The sequence below is a fragment of the Acartia tonsa genome, chromosome 5, assembly GCF_053477335.1.
Source record: "Acartia tonsa isolate MP-2025a chromosome 5, ASM5347733v1, whole genome shotgun sequence".
Taxonomy (NCBI): Eukaryota; Metazoa; Arthropoda; class Copepoda; order Calanoida; family Acartiidae; genus Acartia; species Acartia tonsa.
Window position 1 is genome coordinate 29,898,502 of NC_137264.1, and position 17,729 is coordinate 29,916,230.

Genomic DNA, 17,729 nt, shown 5'->3' on the forward strand with positions numbered 1-17,729 from the left:
TTAAAAAAAGAATTTTTTTTTTTAGAAAGGAGATTGAGGAATTTGAGTCAACTATCCTAGAATTGAGAACAGAAAGTGAAGAATTAAAGATGAATCTGACTAAAACTCAAGAGGAAAATCTCAAGCTGTATGATCAGCTTGCCCTAAAAGCAAAGGTATACTCACAAAAATAATTATTTTTCATTCAATTTACGTTAATTCCCAAGAAGAAGTATACCGTTTGATAGTATCAATAATAATTTTTTGATTGGATTATTTGTTTAAGAATTGAATAACTTATATAGGATTTACTAGCTGATATGTCCCTATAGGGGTTGGGGTATTATTTCTAGGAGTGATTTCTATAAGAAATGTGGATGTATCTCCCCCAAAATATTTATCGAACTATAGGAAGCTTCACTGTAAACGCTACCCTTGCTACAGAGAGACACCCTGTTACTTTTATATATCTGCATGTTAAAGTGGCTCGATTAGCCTAAAATTTCAAAGTAATTAATAACTTTTAGCTAAAAATACTTGTTAGAATTACATGTAAAAATTATTTGATTTTAGGAAATCTTGGAAAATGTGAAAGTGTCAGAACTGGAAAGTGAACTGGAGGACCATAAAAGGTATAAAAATTGTAGACAAGAACGGGGGGGGGGGGACCTTAACTCTATACAACAATTACGCAAGTTTTTATATATGACAGATATTACTTTAAACTAAATGCAAAATCGTTTACTACTATTACTAATAAATACTAAAATTGAAAATATTTATTCCTTTCTAATTTACTTTATTTTAATTGTTAATTTTATTTTATTGTTTCTTTTTATTTATGAGCTGATGTGTTAAATTATTAGTTTGGTGATTTGTGTATGATATATTGTTTTTCCTGTCATAATTGATCATTTGCACTAATCTATCATTTTGACTTATTTATAGCCATTTTTATGGCCTGTTTATTTTTCATTGGTTAATGCATATTTTACTTGGTACACACAGGGATCTAAAGAGATAAGACATTGGCCGATAAATTGATGTTTATCCTCAATGATGATACAAAAAATTTCAACTTTATCAAATTACAATCATTGGTTGAAACGTTTGGACACTTAACGTAATGAATCAACCAATCAAAATTTATTAAAAGCCCCGAAAGTTGTTAAGCCAACGAATAATAAAACTTAATTAAAAACTGATGTAATGAACAGACTATTGTCCCCCTCCGTCCTTGGGAACACAAGAAATAAAATATTAAACTTATAATTAATGCCTTCTTATTTATCACTTTTATTTTAAACTAGTTTGGGTGGCTCTTGTGGCCGCCCAGATAGACGGATTCAATTTTAGCGTATTTTATTATTTTTAACTGTATTGACGCAACTATTTTAGTGCTCAAAAACCTAATGTAAGGCTTTTTGAAGAGTATTTCTTATTTTTTTTAGATGTTAGTTTTAGATATAATGCTAACAAACACCTAAAATCAAGGAAAGTTGAACTGAATAGGGTGCTGCCACTTATACCATTAGCAAAAATATAGTCACTGTGTGACAAAAAGTTGGTGAAATTTTGTCAATTTCGTTTTGACAATATTTTTTATCCACTGCACTATTAAAATTGCACCTTTACCGCTGTCATAAACACAAATTTATTGTCATTTTCACACCCATGAATTTAATGAGGCTGTCAAATTCAAAGTTTTCATGACAAAAATACACCTAATTTATATTAATTTTAAATATTTTAACCAAACTGAATAATTTTAGAATGTTGAACAAGACCCAGGAGGAAAACTGGCTGCTCAGAGAAAAACTAAGGCTGGAGTCGGAACAAATTAGAAGGTATTGTATTTTAGCCAAATCATACAGGGTGTTTTAAGAGAAATGAATTTTAAAAAACCGGGTTTTAAGGCATAATTTGTTGAAATAATCATTTTTAAATATTTGAAACATAGATATCCCATAACAGGTTTTCCAAATACATAAAGCATTTTATCTATTCATTTAATCATTTTTCTTGAAACAACCTGCATAAATTTCTTAGACTAGCATAGGTTTTAGGATATCCTAAGCAGGGTTCGGAAGCCGCAGCCGCAGCCTCAGCCTCAGCCACCATCAGCCGCGCGGCTTACGAGAAGCCTCAAAATCAGCCGCGCGGCTTCCTCAGCCACCCAATAAGCCTCAGCCTTAGTCGCAGCCGCGCGGCTTAAAGAAAACATAAGCCACTGTAAGCCTCAGCCGCATTCAGCCACTGTAAGCCTCAGCCACTGTAAGCCTCAGCCACAAAACTCCAATTCAGCCACATTAAGCCTCAGCCGCACTAAGCCTCATTCAGCCAACGCCCCTCTAAGCCTCAGCCGCAATCAGCCGCGCGGCTTATAGTTGGGGAAGCCTCAGCCACACTCAGCCGCGCGGCTGTTAATAATTTGAAGCCGCAGCCGCACTCAGCCGCGCGGCTTCAAGAAAGCCTCAGCCGCAGCTGCAAAGTTATGATTATGCCGCAGCCGCAGCCGCGCGGCTTGATATTTGTAAGCCGCAGCCTCAGCCGCAGCTTAATTTTTTAAATTCAGCCGCAGCTTTGACACAGCCGCGCGGCTGAGATATTGTAAGCCCCAGCCGCAGCCGCAGGTGCTAAATTAGTACAAGCCTCAGCCGTCAATTCAGCCGCGGGGCTTAATTTTCATTTAATTTTGTCTGTCTGAAGCTTAAGATCTCAGCAACCACTGAACTGACAATGTTGTCCTTCTCAGGAATCCTTTTACTAAAGTAACAGGATGTCTGTGTGTCTGTGTATCTGTGTGTCTGTACCGAAGGATCTCTCTAACCGCTGAACCGATCGGGTTCTCCTTAACAGGGTAGCTTCTCATAGGTCCTGGGAAGGTTTATAACTATTTTTTTGGGGGTGGGACACCCCCAACCCCCCAAAAAAATTAAAAATCCCCCCCCCTCAAAAAAAGAAAAAAATTTTTAAATTTTTTAAACTAAAATTAAAATGAGGGGGGACGCCCCCCCCCTAAAAAAAAAAATTCCCCCCCCCAAAAAAAAATTTTTTTTTTACTTTTCTTTAAAAATTTAAAATAAGAAATTGGGTTATTAAATTTGACTCTCTCTCTTCCTCAAGTGCCCCCTAGAGGCCTCTAGGGGCGTAGCCGCTAGTTATATATATATTGACATTGGATGGTTTTGAGCTAATTTTGGGGTGGGGGTCAGACATTTCCATCGCCCAAAAATATTTTTTTTAAATGTTATACTTTTAAATTTTTTTATATTCTTTTATAAAAATTTTATCTTAAGTTTTTTTTTAAAATTACAACATAGAAACTACCATCTCGAACAACTACAAAAAATTTGAACCTGTAATGTAAGAGCTCCAGTGGCGCAATCAGTTAGCGCACGGTTCTTCTACACTGTTATGCCGGGGTTATAAGTTCGAATTTCTCCAGGAGCAATACGTTTTTGAACGTTGATACTTATGAATATTATTGAATACTATTTATAGGGTAACTGCCCTACTGACGTTTGCCTAATTTTATTGTTTTTAAAAGATACAAATTTTTCAGAATTTACTTAATATTCACTATAAATTTGTATTATCTTAATTTTTTTTCTTGTACAATTGGCCTATTTAGCTCAATGGTAGAGCACTCGTCTTGTAAACTAGGGACCGTGAGTTCAAACCTCACAGGGGGCAATCAATTTTTGTGATACTCAAGTTATATAGTAGCTTCTCTATTATTTTTCCGTTTAGGTACGCACTACTTGTTCTATATAATTAAGCTTCTCCTACTTAGATATTTCTTCAATTTTAAATGTATTTAATACTTTGTGGTTGATGAGAGACACTGAAAAAGTTATGCAAAAAAAAAGATTTATACATATTTCATTTTTCATAGTATTTTTAAATTAATGAAAATAATTAAATTAAGATTTGGGGAGGGGGGAGGGTGTGTGTGTGTGTTTATTTTGAACACAAATTATCCTAATATGTTTTCTAACAAAAAAAATTTAAACAGCGATGTATTTTACTTTTTAAAGTTGGTTAAAAAAAGGTCTTTAAAATGCAATAAATTGTCCTGTATAATATGCAAAAAAATCTACATAATCTTTATGTACTCGATAGATTGAAATAGTTAAATGATTATCATATATCATCCGATTTTGTTTATTTTACAAAGATGCCTACTAAAATTGATTTTATTTTCGAAACTGCAATTATTATAAAAAAAATGTTTCTTTATCTTTATCATTATGTTATACAATTTCTGAATTTATAAGCAATACATGAATCGATATATTATTACTTTGATGTTGTCCATATTTTCATGTACTCTGATAAAGAAATAATCTCAGCTGGCTAAAATAACAATAACCCCCATACACCTTCTTTAATCCATCTCTCCCCTCTTATGGGATATATAAATGAACTGGCCAATAAATGAGGTCCATAATTTTATTAACAAATTTTCTTTTTTTTAATATATCCACATATTCTATTATATAAAGTGGTAATGTGAAGCTTCTTATTGATCCAGGGAAAGTTTAAAATTTTTTTTGGGGAAATGTATCTTTTCCCTCCCAAAAAAAGATGACCCTCAAAATAAATTATTTTTGCTTCCCTTAAGTATTCCTAGAGGTTTTAGGGGCGCAGCCACTAGTATCCTTTAACCATTAACTCATTACATATTAAAACAGGTTTTAAAAGTATGTACATAAGAGTTATACCTATGAAATTTAGCACCCAATAATTTATTAAATTGTGATATTTAGACCTAAATTTTTCTTCAAAATTTCTGTCACCTTTGGACTAGGGGTTAGTGTGGCAGTCTTGTGTTGGAAAGGTTCTTGGTTCAATTCCACCAATTGAATGTGATTAAAGTTTTTATTCTGCTATGGACATTGGGACAATGGACAATAATTTTTGTTTCCTCTCATTTATATTTAGTTATTTTCCTCTCAAGTTGAAAAAAAATTTTAAAAGGAGGGTGGATATAATGTGTAAAAAAAGATTAGAAGAGATTTGTTCTAGGTAAACTTACTTTATTTGTAATATTATTAACTAAATTTTAATATAAAATTGCTTTACACCTATGTTCTAAGGGTTAGTGCACCATAATGTGTAAGAAAGGTTTTCTGTTCAATTCCACCAAGAATTACATATGATTATTTCTAAAACCTTGTATAAAGTATGGAGAGTTATTTTGTCTGTAGATTAAGAATTCGATAACTACTGAACTAATGAAAACTTTTTAAATTGCCTTTTCCAAGTTTTTGAATTTTTTAAAAAACTAAAATTAAAACTGGTGGGTGCTCAACCAAACTCCCCCCTATTTTCCCATAAAAAAATAATAAAAGTCACCCTTCATCCCCCCAAATTTTTTTTTCTTCTGGGATTCGAACCCGGATGATAGATGGTTCAAAGCTGTTACCGTACCAAAAAGCTATCAGAGCTCCAATATTTCAAAATGAAAATTTGTCTTATTTTTAGATCATTAAGTATTATGATGTCTGTTTGTTTGTCTGTCTATATGTTTGTACTACAGGATCTCGCTAACTACTAAACCGATATGGTGCTCCTATTCAGGGTAGTTTCTTATAGGTACTGGGAAGGTTTACAACTATTTTGGGGGAGGGTACCATCACACTACCAGAAAAAAATTGCCTTAGAAAAAAAATTAAACATCACCCCAAAATTAAAAATGGGATTTACTCGCCCCGGCCTTCCCCACCCAATAAAAATCACCCTACCCCCCAAAAAATTATTTTAATTCAGTTCTTCTTTTTCCAGTACCTATTGTTTAGTATTTTTTGTAATAACTTCATAATTACATTGTCATTAAGATTATGTGACATAAAAAGTTAGTCATAAAAATTATACCCATGAATAATTGTAATAAAAAGCACTTTTGTAAAAAAAACTTTTTTCATAAGAGGTAAGTTTTTATGACAAATACATTTATTGCAAGTGTACATATGATAAGCATTTTAAAGACGTTTATTTTTAAGACAAATTTAACCTGCGTACCATGGCTCAACATGTAGCGCATCTGCTTGTCATCATGGAGGTAATAGGTTCGAATCTTGGCCAGACACTGCATGAAATCTGAAGACGTTAAATGGTTCCTACTGCAGCTATGCCAGGTATGCAACATGTAAAGTTAGAGTATGAGGATTTCCTTGGCTCGTAAACAGGCGTAACTCATTACCATAGGACTTTCTGGCAGGTAGTTGGTTGCTGGATAGATGTCACTTAAATTGGAAAGAATTGGTTCCCCTTAATTATCCAAGGTTCAACAAGAAGCGCATCTGCTTGTCATCAGAGAGGTAATAGGTTTGAATCTCGGCCAGACACTGCGTTATAACTGAAGACATTAAATGGTTACTACAGCTGCTATGGCAGGTGTGCAACATGTAAAGTTGGAGAAGGAGGATTTCCTTGGCTCATAAACAGGCATAACTCATTACCATAAAACTTTCAGGCAGGTAGTTCAATAAAAAAAAAGTTGGTTGCTGGATAGATGTCACTTAAACTAATACAGAAAAGGAAAGAATTGGTTCCCCAAGGTTCAACAAGTAGCGCATCTGCCTGTCATCAGGGATGTAATAGGTTCGAATCTCGCGCAGACACTGCGTTATAACTGAAGACATTAAATGGTTCCTAGGTGCTAGGTGTGCAACATGAACAGGCGCAAAGGAAAGATATAATTCCCCTTGGACCTTGAGTTAATGTCATAGAAACCCTCGACCGTGGCTCAACATGTAGCGCATCGGCTCGTCGTCTGGGAGTTGATAGGCTTTGTACTGCATCATAACTAAAGATGTTGAAATAAATTCCTACTGATAAAAAACTTGTATAAAACTTTGGGTACCAGTATAAAACTTTGGGTATCAGAATAAATTTTTGTCTATTAGTATAAAACTTTGGGTACCAGTATGAAACTTTGGGTACCAGTATAAAACTTTGGGTACCAGAATAAATTTTTGGCTATTAGTATAAAATTTTGGGTACCAGTATAAAACTTTGGGTACCAGTATAAAACTTTGGGTACCAATATAAAATTTGTGTACCAGTATAAAACTTTGGGTACTCGTATAAAACTTAAGGTACCAGTATAAAACTTTGGGTACCAATATTAAAACAAAATTTTAGGTATTAGTATAAAATTTTGGGTACCAGTATAAAACTTTGGGTACCAGTATAAAACTTTGGGTACCAGTATAAAATTTGGGTACCAGTATAAAATTTGGGTAACTGTATAAAACTTTGGGTACCAGTATAAAACTTTGGGTACCAGTATAAAATTTGGATACCTGTATAAAACTTTGGGTACCAGTAAAAAACTTTGGGTACCAGTATAAATTTTTAGTACCAGTATAAAACTTTTGGTACCAGTTTAAAACTTTGGGTACCAGTATAAAACTTTGGGTACCAGTATAAAACTTTGGGTTCTAGTATAAAACTTTGGGTACCAGTAAAAAACTTTGGGTACCAGTATAAATTTTTAGTACAAGTATAAAACTTTGGGTACCAGTTTAAAACTTTGGGTACCAGTATAAAAGTTTGGGTACCAGTATAAAACTTTGGGTTCTAGTATAAAACTTTTGGTACAAGTATAAAACTTTGGGTACCAGAATAAAATTTGAGTACTAGTCTAAAACTTTGGGTACCTGTATAAAAACTTTGGGTACCAGTATAAAACTTTGAGTACTAGTATAGAATTTTGGGTACTAGTATAAAACTTTGGGTACCAGTATAAAACTTTGGGTACCAGTATAAAATTTTGGGTACCAGTATAAAACTTTGGGTACCAGAATAAAACTTTGGGTACCAGTATAAAATTTTGGGTACCAGTATAAAACTTTGGGTACCAGTATAAAACTTTGTGTACCAGTATAAAACTTTGGTTACCAGTAAAATTTGGGTACCAGTATAAAACTTTGGGTTCTAGTCTAAAACTTTGGGTACCATTATAAAACTTTGGGTACCAGACTAAAACTTTGGGTACCAGTATAAAACTTTGAGTACCAGTATAAAACTTTGGGTACTAGAATAAAACTTTGGGTACCAGAATAAAATTTGAGTACTAGTATATAATTTTGGGTACCAGTATAAAACTTTGGGTACTAGAATAAAACTTTGGGTACCAGAATAAACTTTGGGTACCAGTATAAAACTTTGGGTACCAGTATAAAATTTGGGTACTAATTCTGAATCAAACATTTGAAAAAATCCTGCTGTCCTCCCCCCTCTTCCCTCCACTCTTATTCTCACAACCCCTAACCACCCTCAACTCTCCAAAAAATGTCCTAGAATGCATTTAAAAAATCCAATTTAGCCGAAGCCTCAGCTGCAAAGCTTATTTTATAATCAGCCATAAGATCAGCCGCAAGGCTTAATATTGTATTCAGCCGCAGCCACATTCAGCTGCGCGGCTGAATTTAATTCAGCCACAGCCTCAGCCGCACGGCTTTCAGTAAGCCGCAGCCTCAGAATCAGCCGCGAGGCTTAATTATGTTATCAGCCACTCTCAGCCTCAGCCTCACTCAGCCGCGCGGCTTAATTTTCCAATCAGCCACTGTAAGCCGCAGCCGCTATGAGCCGCGCGGCTTTCAGTAAGCCGCAGCCTCAGCCACAAATCCTTCAGCCACGGTAAGCCTCAGCCACCCTCAGCCACTGTAAGCCTCAGCCGCTCGAAGCCTCAGCCACAAAATTCCAATTCAGCCACTGTAAGCCTCAGCCACCCCAATTCTTATTAAGCCTCAGCCGCATTCAGCCGCAGCCACTCTCAGCCGCACTAAGCCTCAGCCACTCTCAGCCTCAGCCACTTCCATAACTTTAAGCAGCCGCAGCCGCAGCCTCAGCCGCAAATTAGGATTCAGCCGCAGCCGCAGCCGCGCGGCTGATAGCGCGGCTTCCGAACCCTGATCCTAAGTCTCACATTTTCCCTAATCTCTATGTAAGGCTAATGTAACTCTAACTTCAATGCTAGCCTAGAAAATCTTTTAAAATTCGGCTTATTATTGCCTGACATGGAAAGGTATTATGAGGCTATGAAGTAAAGGAATACATTTGTTACTCTAGATGATCTTTTAAAAATGAATCCGTCTAACTTTAAGCAGACGGGGGTTTTTGTGTAAATCTAGTCACTTATGATTAAATGAGCTTAAAATTTTTTGGACGGATTTGTTTAACTCATCCAAATCTTTATACTCTGAAATTGGAACATTTATACCTGACTAAATATACGAATAAAATAAATAACTTTCATATTAAAATGTATACACTTTCAAACCAATTAAAAGGTCGAATTGTGTTCTAACTCTGTGTTTCTAGTATTTATTTTAAAGTTCTAACAAGGAAAATAAACAAACTTAAATTACTCTTTTTAAACAGACAAAAATAATTCTTTTAAAATCTGTTAAAGAATTTGTGATGCAAAATCTAATCTAAGAAAAAATTGTAAATTACAATATTTTTTTCTCATTTGAAGTTGTTTAAACCGGTAAATGGGCTTTTATTGAAGTTTTAATATGTTTATGATATAAATGAGTTATTTAATGAAACAAAATTAAGCATAAATGAATATTTAAATCCCAAGGTAATAAATGATCGAGCGATAGCTCATCATTTAATATCGAGCAATCTAACGGATAGAAACATAACCTACATTTACAATTTATTTAATCTATATAAATCTTCTAGACTAGCTAAGACCTATCAAGTGGCTTTGGGAAACAAAAATCATACTTGGACCATGAAAACCATTTACAGATTGACCCTTAAAAAAGTATTTTTAGGGCTTACAGCCCTTATTTCTTAATGTATCATCACAGTAGAATATGTCCTTGTTCTCTATACATTTCCACACAAGAATAAATAAGAATTTAAATATAGATTTTAACAAGAATTTATAAACCATAAAAAAAACTTTTTATATGGGTCATGCCGTTAAGACTAACCTGGATTTCTCTTGTTATTCTGGTTAAAAGAGTGTACATTGTTAGCCGTATTATTTGTTATCTTTAATAAATTTGTCGAAAATGACTTCCTTTCGTTTTATGATTTTTTCCAACTTTTGCCGTATGATGAATTTGGAAATATAAGAATCAAATTACATGAAAAGTGTGTATAAAGCCTAATTGGTATGTAAAACTGAGTTATAAAGCAGTGAACATTTTTTTATTCTCAGTTGTACATATTTTATTGCATGAAAATATGCAGTGTTCGAACGCAGTATCCGCCAGAATGTAATCTAAAAGCAGCCATACGCGGCATTTTAACAAACAGAACCTTTCACCAAGCTACCAGTTTTTGCATAAATTCAGAACCATTTAGCCTATCACCTTTAAAGGAAATGAATAGTTATTATCACATTTAGATATTTTTTTAAATGCAAATTAAGATAAAAATAATTTGATTGAAATAATTAATAACATAAAAGTTTTTTGTTTTGGCTTTTTCATTTTTACGCTGTTTTAATAACTAACCCCCGTAGTAATACTGATATGTAATTTGAAGAAAAAAATAATGCTTCTATTTTTCTTCATTTCTGCCAAAAATTTACATTAAATTTTACAAATTTGCCTACTACGAATGTGTATATAAATATTCTTTATCATTAATAGATAAAGGTATACTTTAATGTGTTAATTAAAGATAAAATATATAAAAAGGACCAACTTTGTACATAAGTAGTTCATGTATAACAAATTGACAATTTATCACTAAAATTTAATCAGTGATCTTCGGAGGGTCAGTACTCAGTATGACAAAAAAAAACGTTCAGAAATGCTCTACTTTTATAGTAGCTGTGCTCCTAAAACTAAATTAATTTAATTTTCCTTTAGTTTGGAGGATGCATTGAGAGATGAACTGAAAAAGAAATCCAGAAGGGTGACCGGAGACTTCGATGATGAGGTAAGTGGGAATGCCTTAGTAAATAAACAGGCAATGCTAATCATCATACTTCAAGAAAGCTGAAAGCCTAATTACACTGTTAATATATAATTATTGAAAATTATAGCAAATATTAAGGAATATACATGAATTGCTTCAAAATTGAAAAAGTCACGCTTCAAATTTTTTTTTATTTTTGTTAGTAGCGAAGCTACTCTATAATTCGAAATGTCCATCCGACCGTTTGTCCGTCAGTCACGAAGTGGTGGACAGGTGATTTTCTCGGCTTCTATAAAAGATAGAAGGCTGAAATTTTCAGGGATTAGATATGTTAACATTCTTCTTATGAAATTGGGTGCTAGGTCGATTCCTACATTAAGTTTTCATGAGTTTATCAACTCCTATTCAAGATAGACGGCTGAAATTTTCAGGGATTGAATACCTTATTATTATGCATACTTTATTAAGTTTTATTGAGATTTGCTTATTTGGGCGCTAGTTTGATTCCTAGAATATTAAGTTTTCATGATTTTCTTTACTCCTATTCGAGATAGATGACTGATATTCGAAGGGATTAAATAAGTTAACAATTTACATATCCCCACAAAGTTTCATTAAGATTTGCTTATTGGTTGAGGTGCTAAATCGATTCCTAGATTTTCTTTCATGTTATAAATCTCGTGATTTTTTTAGTTTATTTTTTATGAAACTGCTCTATAGTTCATTTTTTCCGGATATCCATCCATAATTTTGAGCTTTGCTACTTATGGATGTTGTAATCCTTGTTCTATTCCAGACATATAATGGACATCTAAAGTTAAGAAAGATAAATTATTTTTGCACAGCACCTTAGTCATTTTGACACATTTTTCTTAGAAATTTGGCCAATGCAAAATCATTTGCTAATTACACTTTAATTATTTTCAGTAACGCAGCTACTCTATAAATGAGTGTTTTTCCTCATCACTGTTTTACTGTAACTTAATTGTTGTTAGCTGGTTCTTACAGTGATATATATTGTCAAAGCTCATGCACTTAGTGATAAATTAGAAATCTATGCATTTGTTGTAACTTATAATTTATTTGTTGAAAAGCGGGCTCGGCTGCCACGACTCAGCCGCCTGTCAGCCACAGGGAAGTCTTAACTTGATACAAATATAGCAATCACTCTTTTCAACAAAACTTTCAAGGTTTCCAAACTGGTTTAAATTTGAGGTTTTGTCGCGGCTAAGATCTAATGTGCAACTGCCGAGTCGCGTTGAAAAGTCTACGATTTGAATTTTTGGCTTCATTAGGGGGAAAGGTAGGTCTACAAAGACAAACATATTTTTAAATAAACTCTAATTTTATAGGAAGTACAGCAGATTTTGGAAGAAAAGGAAAACCAACTCAAATCAAAATTGGAAGGTAACATTATTTTTTATTATTGTACATGAAATATTTTAAGGTTTCTATCTGTTTTTGTTTTGTTTGAAAACCGCTTTAGTTGATTGTAGTTTTGAATATAACAAAGCATTTGACTGATTGATTAACCAAATTTAAAGCTACCTACCCTTTAACACTTTCTTTAACACGCGACTGTGGCGTCCTGCCGGATAAGTGATTTGTTGATTCTGATTCTAATTGAAGACGTTAAAATAATTCCCTTTCCTTTTATGTATGATGAATAATCCATCTGATGTCAGAATGTTGTGGAGCCTATCATTCAAATTATTGTGTCTCATACCTAAACATGAGGACACTATAATCAACACAAAAACAATGAATCAAATAATTTAGAATTGGAAGTAGCTGAGGAGATGCTAAAGAAGGCAGATGAGATGATGAAGGAAAGAGACAGAGAGAATGCGTGGCTTAATGATATGCTCAGTCAACATGTTGAAAAAATACAGGTAAAACACAGGTTGATAAGAAGTGGCCAGAATCTTTTAGATTAAAAATAGCTGGATTAAGATCTTAAAAATTTCAGGAACGGACAATCAAGAATTTTCAGGGATGTTGATAATACTTTAGGGCAGGGTTAAGGCTATTTATTGTTAATTAAGCAAACTTCTCTAAAAAGATATGGTCCAAGGAAAATAAACCCCTTTTTATTCGGGTAGATTTTAGTAATGTAGTAGCTATTGAAGATTTTGGCTTTCTTAGATTTTTCATTGTTGCATATTCGCTCTCTTTAGTTGTTAAGACAACTTAACATCTGCTATATAGCTCACTTTGTCCGTTATTACATTCCATGATTTTTATTTGCTTCGCTACTTATGGATGTTGTTTAATTATAATTCCTATTTCAGGAGAAAGAATCAGAATTCCAAAGTTTGCAGCACTGTATGACAGAGGAGAATGAAACTGTTCATCAAATAGGAATAATGCAGTGCAAATTTTAGCTAGGGATGGGCTGGATACCGGATATTGAAACTATCCGGTCGGATATCCGGCAATATAATCTTTTAAATTATACAACACATCATTTCTTAAATTCTTGGTGTTATATAGCAATAAGTCAGTAACACTTCATTAATATTACAAATTAACGTACTTTCGTATGTATAGACGGACATACAGACGTACAGATGGACATTATAAGAAATTAGCTGGATATACGGTACCCGGCTAAATATGTATCCAGCCCAATCCTAAATTTTTAGCATCAAGCATATATTTTGCTGCAGTTACATATATGTAAGGGGAATGGGGATTGATTTTGAGAAAAGCATCCAGATTTTAGTTTAATGAAAATACTATTAGTTTATATAACACATTAGCGGCTACATTCCTGGGCTCTAGGGACTCTTTATTCGAAGAGATCTGGTAGAAAAATTAATTGAAACTATCCAAGTACTTAATCTCAAAATAGAATTGTCTAAAACTTTGAATAGAATTATGTGAAGCTCTCCTAAAAAAGTGGACTCAATTGTTTCAGCTGTTTTTGAGATCTTAAGATTCAAACAAAAAACCTTACTACTTTATATAATAAGATTGAAAAAAAAGTGTGATGTTAAAGATTAGGTATGAAAGAGTTAATCTGGTTTGCTTAATAATTTTTTTCAAAAAGCTGTCATACATATAAGTAAAGTAAAATATTATCAACTTTCGAGATGAAAAAGAAATGTTTTAATGCAAAAACTTAATAAAATAAAACCTGCATGCAGGAAAAAATAAAGAAACTAGTGTAATTCAAAGTAACTGAAAACTTGTAAAATGTTATTTATTTAAACTTACAAAAAAAATAATTTTCCTATTAAACCACCTTAAAAGAGCGAAACATGTTGAAGTCATTTCACAAATAATTTTAAACTTTATAGGATAAATCCAAATGAAAATCATTTTATCAGCTTCTTATTAAATACAATTTTGATTAATTGTACAACCTTTTTTCTACTTTTAAAAATTAACAAATTAACATTTAAGGATAACCATGATTCTAATTAAATATTATGACCTTTTCACTTGTCAAAAATAACTTTTGTCTTTGACAAAAACACCCAAAAAAATATATATTTATATAAGAATTAAACAGCAAAAAAATTTTCAAAGATGAAATCTCACTTTCCTGCAAAGTAATACCTACCTACACATTGAAAGTAAAACATTACATAACAAACTTTTGCGCGCATTAATTTTGTGCACTTTTAATAAAGTTACAGAATAGATGACCAAGTACGTCACATTTTTTTTCGAGGGGTTGGTTGTGGTTTGGAGATATCATAAATCTCAGTATGGTAATGAAAGTTTTATGGGTGGGAGGGGTGATTGGTCACCAAAATTTGTTTTGCAAAAAAAATTTTGTCAGTTTCAAACGAGTTTCTTTTAAGGGGGGGGGGGGATATTACACCATGAGACGGACAATGAACTTCATTTATTTACATATTCTTAAATTTCATCAACCAACAAATCAAATCTTGTTCAATAAAAATGCTAAATGATGAAATTCAACCTTTCAAAAACAGGTCCAAATAAATTGTCCCATTATAATAAGTTTGTAATTAAATAAATTACCGTATTTAAAAAAATTAAGGTCACTTAGAGGCAAAATTATTTTTGTGAAAAATACTCTAAAATCACATAGAAATCTACAAAAATTAAACAAAATCTTATGTTAATAACCCTTTTATGATTTTATTTCATTTTTGTAGATTTTTTGTGCGAATTTGGAGGATTTTTCACAAAAATAATTTTGCCTCACTAAGTAAGCCTATTTTTTTTAAAATTATCCATCTCAGGAAGAAACGGGACAATAGTCTGTTTTTTTACATTAGTACCAAAGTATTGAATAGTATTTTCTTACTCGTTGGCTTCACAACTTTGGGGACTTGAATTTTGATTGGTTGATTAATTAAGTTGAGGGTCCAAATGTTTCAACCCAAAATTGTAATCAAAGAAGAGGAAATTTAGTGTATCATCATTGTGGGTGAACATAAATTTATCGACCATTGTCTGTTCCCTTTAGATCCCTGGTATTTAAAGGTAAACACAATATATAGATAGGAAAAATGTATTTGTATTAAAGCAGTGCACCTCTATTATTGTACATCTATTGTACTGAAGTCAATGAAAAGAAAATTGTTGCACATATTTTAAACTTTAACACAAGTTCAACTTTTTGTATGTATTTTAGAGACAACAATTTTTGTATGTATTTTAGAGACAACAGTTTTTGTATGTATTTTAGAGACAACAATTTTTGTATGTATTTTAGAGACAACAATTTTTGTATGTATTTTAGAGACAACAATTTTTGTATGTATTTTAGAAACAACAATTTTTGTATGTATTTTAGAGACAACAATTTTTGTATGTATTTTAGAGACAACAATTTTTGTATGTATTTTAGAGACAACAATTTTTGTGAAAATTAAGATAAATTATATTGCAACGCTTTAAAAAAAAGTATAATTTCTATATCAATATTTTGGAAAAAAAATTAAAAAAATTATTAACGTCTATCTGTTGTTAAACAAGGAAAATTTCTAGGGAGTGTGTATCCATCCGTTTGTCGTCGAGGTGGTAATAGGTTTTATGCTGCGTCATAACTAAAAATGAAAAAAATATTTCCTACTGCCACTATCTCAGGTGCGCGACATAAATAGTTAGAGCAGGGAAATGCAATGGCACAAAAAGCACAACTCATTTCCATGCACAGTGACTTCTCAGACAAACATGGTGCAATCAAAGAATTGGTTGCCTGATGGATATTACGTACCCTAGTACCTCGGGTGTTTGGACAGAAATGGAGACTTTTTTCTCCCCTTAGTTATCTTTGGTTGTTGGTCCTGGCGTTTGAGTGTCATGAACAGCATCCCCGCCCGTATGAGGTAATTGATGAGGTATAGCTCAAAGCTAATTAAATGAAAATAAGGGAGATAGTTAAAAGGCCAGATAATACATAAAAGAGTAATCTGAATCAAATATGATGGGAACTTTTAACTGAACTGTGGTTGAGTGAGACAAGGTTTTTTTGTGAGGTACGATGACAATTTAAAGGATTTAGCAACCCCCCCACCCCTACATGACTTCTTGAATTTGTTTTCCAATAATTCCAATAATGTCTTAAAGTTACTCTGTTGTATAGAAGAAGATAAATAGCATATGATGAGTTGACTGTCAGGGATCTAAAGGTATAAGATAATGGATGATAAATTGATGTACATCCCCAATGATGATCCATAAAATTCATCCTTCTGTAGATTACAATTAGTTGTTGAAACGTTTGGACACTCAACTTAATGATCCAACGAATCAAAATACAAGTAAAGTCCCCAAAGTTGTTAGGCCAACGAATTAGAAAACGTTATTATAAGACTTTGGGGATTAGTGTTATAAACAGACAAATGTCCCCTTCCTTCCTGGTTGACTGTACAAGTAGCTTAGCTACTCTATTTCAATGGTTATCCGTACTTCCTCACGTAAAAGTATGTTAGGCTTATTGTTATATTTTTTAATGTTTTTTTTTAATTTTAAGGTAAATCATTTGACAGAAATGATAAGCTATTTTATTACTCATACATTTGTACATCCATAATCATATATGGGACTTTACTCAACTGCATATAAGATTAGCATAAGATGTGTTATAGAAGATTTCCATAAACTAAAAGCATCTTCCGACTGCTTTTTATTTTCTTTTAACGTTTGATTTTAATATGTTTACTTCGCTGGTTTGTTCTCATGCTTGTTTAATTTATTGATTGAATTGGACCAAGACACCAATAAAGTAAAAGGCCAGGTTTATCGTAAAAACTTTATGATTATATATGATAATAAATTTATCATAAACCCACCAATGTGCAATCATAAAATGAAAATAAAATATTGGATTATTTCCATTACATGGCAAAAATAAATTGAAGAATGTTAGAAGAAGGGGGATTTAAAACATTAGAATGAAACTTTTATTTGATATTAACCATCATAGACCTGCAGGGATTAAAAATATTCATATGTAGAACAAGATCAGAAAATGAAATTCAACTGACTGAAGCTTTCTGAATATTAATTTAAAATTAGCTTGATTCGGCCCATACCAACATCGAAATTAATTCGTAAATAATCACGAAACCTATATAAACGTAATTTCAGCTGTCGTTGGGAGTCAACACATTGTATAATAGACGACCTCTACATCTGCCCTCCGAATATCATTTTAGATTTATTTGTTCGTTGGTTATACCCAATTCCTGAGTTTGATTAGATATGGCCAGTGGCCACCAATCAAGAAGATTAAAGTGGTGGATTTTTTTTGCATTTTGCATATTAAATTCTGGCAAAATTTGCATCTTTGTGAAGAAACATAGAAAGATTATGAGATTAAAGAAATATATTTTCAATTTCTTCTGAGTTAAACAAGAACGATA

At 32.6% G+C, this 17,729-nt stretch overlaps 1 protein-coding gene and 1 non-coding gene across 4 annotated transcripts in view; both read left to right on the forward strand.

Annotated features, from left to right (window-relative positions):
* The window catches only part of LOC145319236 (uncharacterized), a 68,280-nt gene that overhangs the window by 5,061 nt on the left and 45,490 nt on the right, over positions 1-17,729 (forward strand). For all 3 annotated transcript variants that reach the window (XM_080161237.1, XM_080161239.1, XM_080161238.1), the window contains 7 exons: positions 26-155; positions 553-611; positions 1,752-1,826; positions 10,830-10,899; positions 12,231-12,285; positions 12,658-12,770; positions 13,170-13,236. In XM_080161237.1, the coding sequence (XP_080017363.1) occupies positions 90-155; positions 553-611; positions 1,752-1,826; positions 10,830-10,899; positions 12,231-12,285; positions 12,658-12,770; positions 13,170-13,236 (505 nt within the window). In that variant the 5' untranslated portion in view covers positions 26-89. The remainder of the gene's footprint in view (positions 1-25; positions 156-552; positions 612-1,751; positions 1,827-10,829; positions 10,900-12,230; positions 12,286-12,657; positions 12,771-13,169; positions 13,237-17,729) is intronic.
* On the forward strand, positions 3,604-3,675 carry TRNAT-UGU (transfer RNA threonine (anticodon UGU)). Its single transcript has one exon. It is a non-coding gene; the product is annotated as a tRNA-Thr (tRNA).